This window comes from Rhagoletis pomonella, unplaced genomic scaffold, assembly GCF_013731165.1.
Source record: "Rhagoletis pomonella isolate Grant_MI unplaced genomic scaffold, Rhpom_1.0 Rhpom_scaffold_26578, whole genome shotgun sequence".
In the NCBI taxonomy this organism is placed as follows: Eukaryota; Metazoa; Arthropoda; class Insecta; order Diptera; family Tephritidae; genus Rhagoletis; species Rhagoletis pomonella.
The window spans coordinates 280-1,467 of record NW_023485020.1 but is presented as its reverse complement, the minus strand read 5'-3'; the positions used below and the strand labels follow the sequence as shown (position 1 = coordinate 1,467).

The 1,188-nt window shown below is 26.8% G+C and overlaps 1 protein-coding gene across 1 annotated transcript; it reads right to left on the bottom strand.

The window, feature by feature from the left end:
* Nucleotides 1-3: 3 nt before the first annotated feature.
* LOC118732739 (CHRNA7-FAM7A fusion protein-like) lies at nt 4-684 on the bottom strand (the record flags this gene model as incomplete). The annotated part of the gene is made up of 2 exons (XM_036461854.1): nt 4-107; nt 609-684. Coding segments are annotated over 2 exons (180 nt in total), but the record flags the coding sequence as incomplete, so codon positions are not given.
* Nucleotides 685-1,188: the final 504 nt, after the last annotated feature.

The window sequence follows — 1,188 nt, the reverse complement described above, 5'->3', positions numbered from 1 at the left end:
AAAAAAATAGTACAAAGTTTTCCGTCGTATTAAAATGGCGAACGTTATGTCAATATAAGGTTCTGGGCAGCAATTATAGTAGATTTCATTTCGTTTACCGGGCACGCCTGCAAAGAGAATGGACGTGAAATACGTTCGACGGTGAGAATGCAAAGAGAAAGAGAGGATTGTTTTTAATTATTAGTAGTTGTGTTTTTTTTTTTTGTTTTGGAGAGAGGGAAAGAGAGAAAGAGAAAGTGGGCGCATTAGATAGCAGCAGTAAGATATTAGTTTAAAATACATATGTATGTATATAATGAATATATGTATGTATGTATATATATGTATATAAATGTTTATAAGTAATTGCTAGTGAACTTTTGTTGGCTGTTTTGTTGTTGTTGTTTTTTTTTTGGTGAGGCCTTGTTATTAATACACAATTTATTTAAATATTATGAGCAAAAAATATGTTAAAGCAAAAGAATAAATTATAACCATTTTTCGATTTATAAGCTGTGAGTTAGTTAGTATGTTATTAGTTAAATATTTTTAGAATTTGCGTATTTAAATTTGCTAGAAAACTTTTTATGAAATGCCTTTCTTTTATTTTCAAGTCACCGCTGCCATACCTAGCAGATCCCATTCGCCGTTCGTTATGAAACTTGAAATGTCACCACCGGCCTCGTCTTGCAGCTGCAAGTCCAGCTGGAAAGAGAAAGTAATTTAATTGATTTTTATAAATTTGTTGAGAAATTAAAAAAAACTAAAAGAAAAATAAAAAAATAAACAAAAAGAAAACAATTCAATAAAATAAAATAAATAAAATAAAAATAAATAAAATAAAATCAAATAAAATAAAATAAAATAAAAAAAAATAAAATAAAATACATACATAATATAAAAAAAAATAAAAAAGATAAATAAAATAAAATAAATAAAAAGAAGAATAAAACAAAAAAGATAATTAGGAGTGTAAAATTTTTATGAAAACTTCTATAAAGTATTGAATTCCAATTTTTGGAGTTTTTGTTGTAGTATTAGCCATAATTTTCCAAGAGGCTTCCCTGAGAAGCCTTTTAGTCGGAGGAGAAATTGAGGCAGGTACTTGACTTCTTTTGTCTTTGCCATTATTTTTTTTTTACCAGCCTCCAATTCAAATTTCTTTAAAAGTTTATAGATTTGAGGTAAACCGTAAATCAAAATGCATCA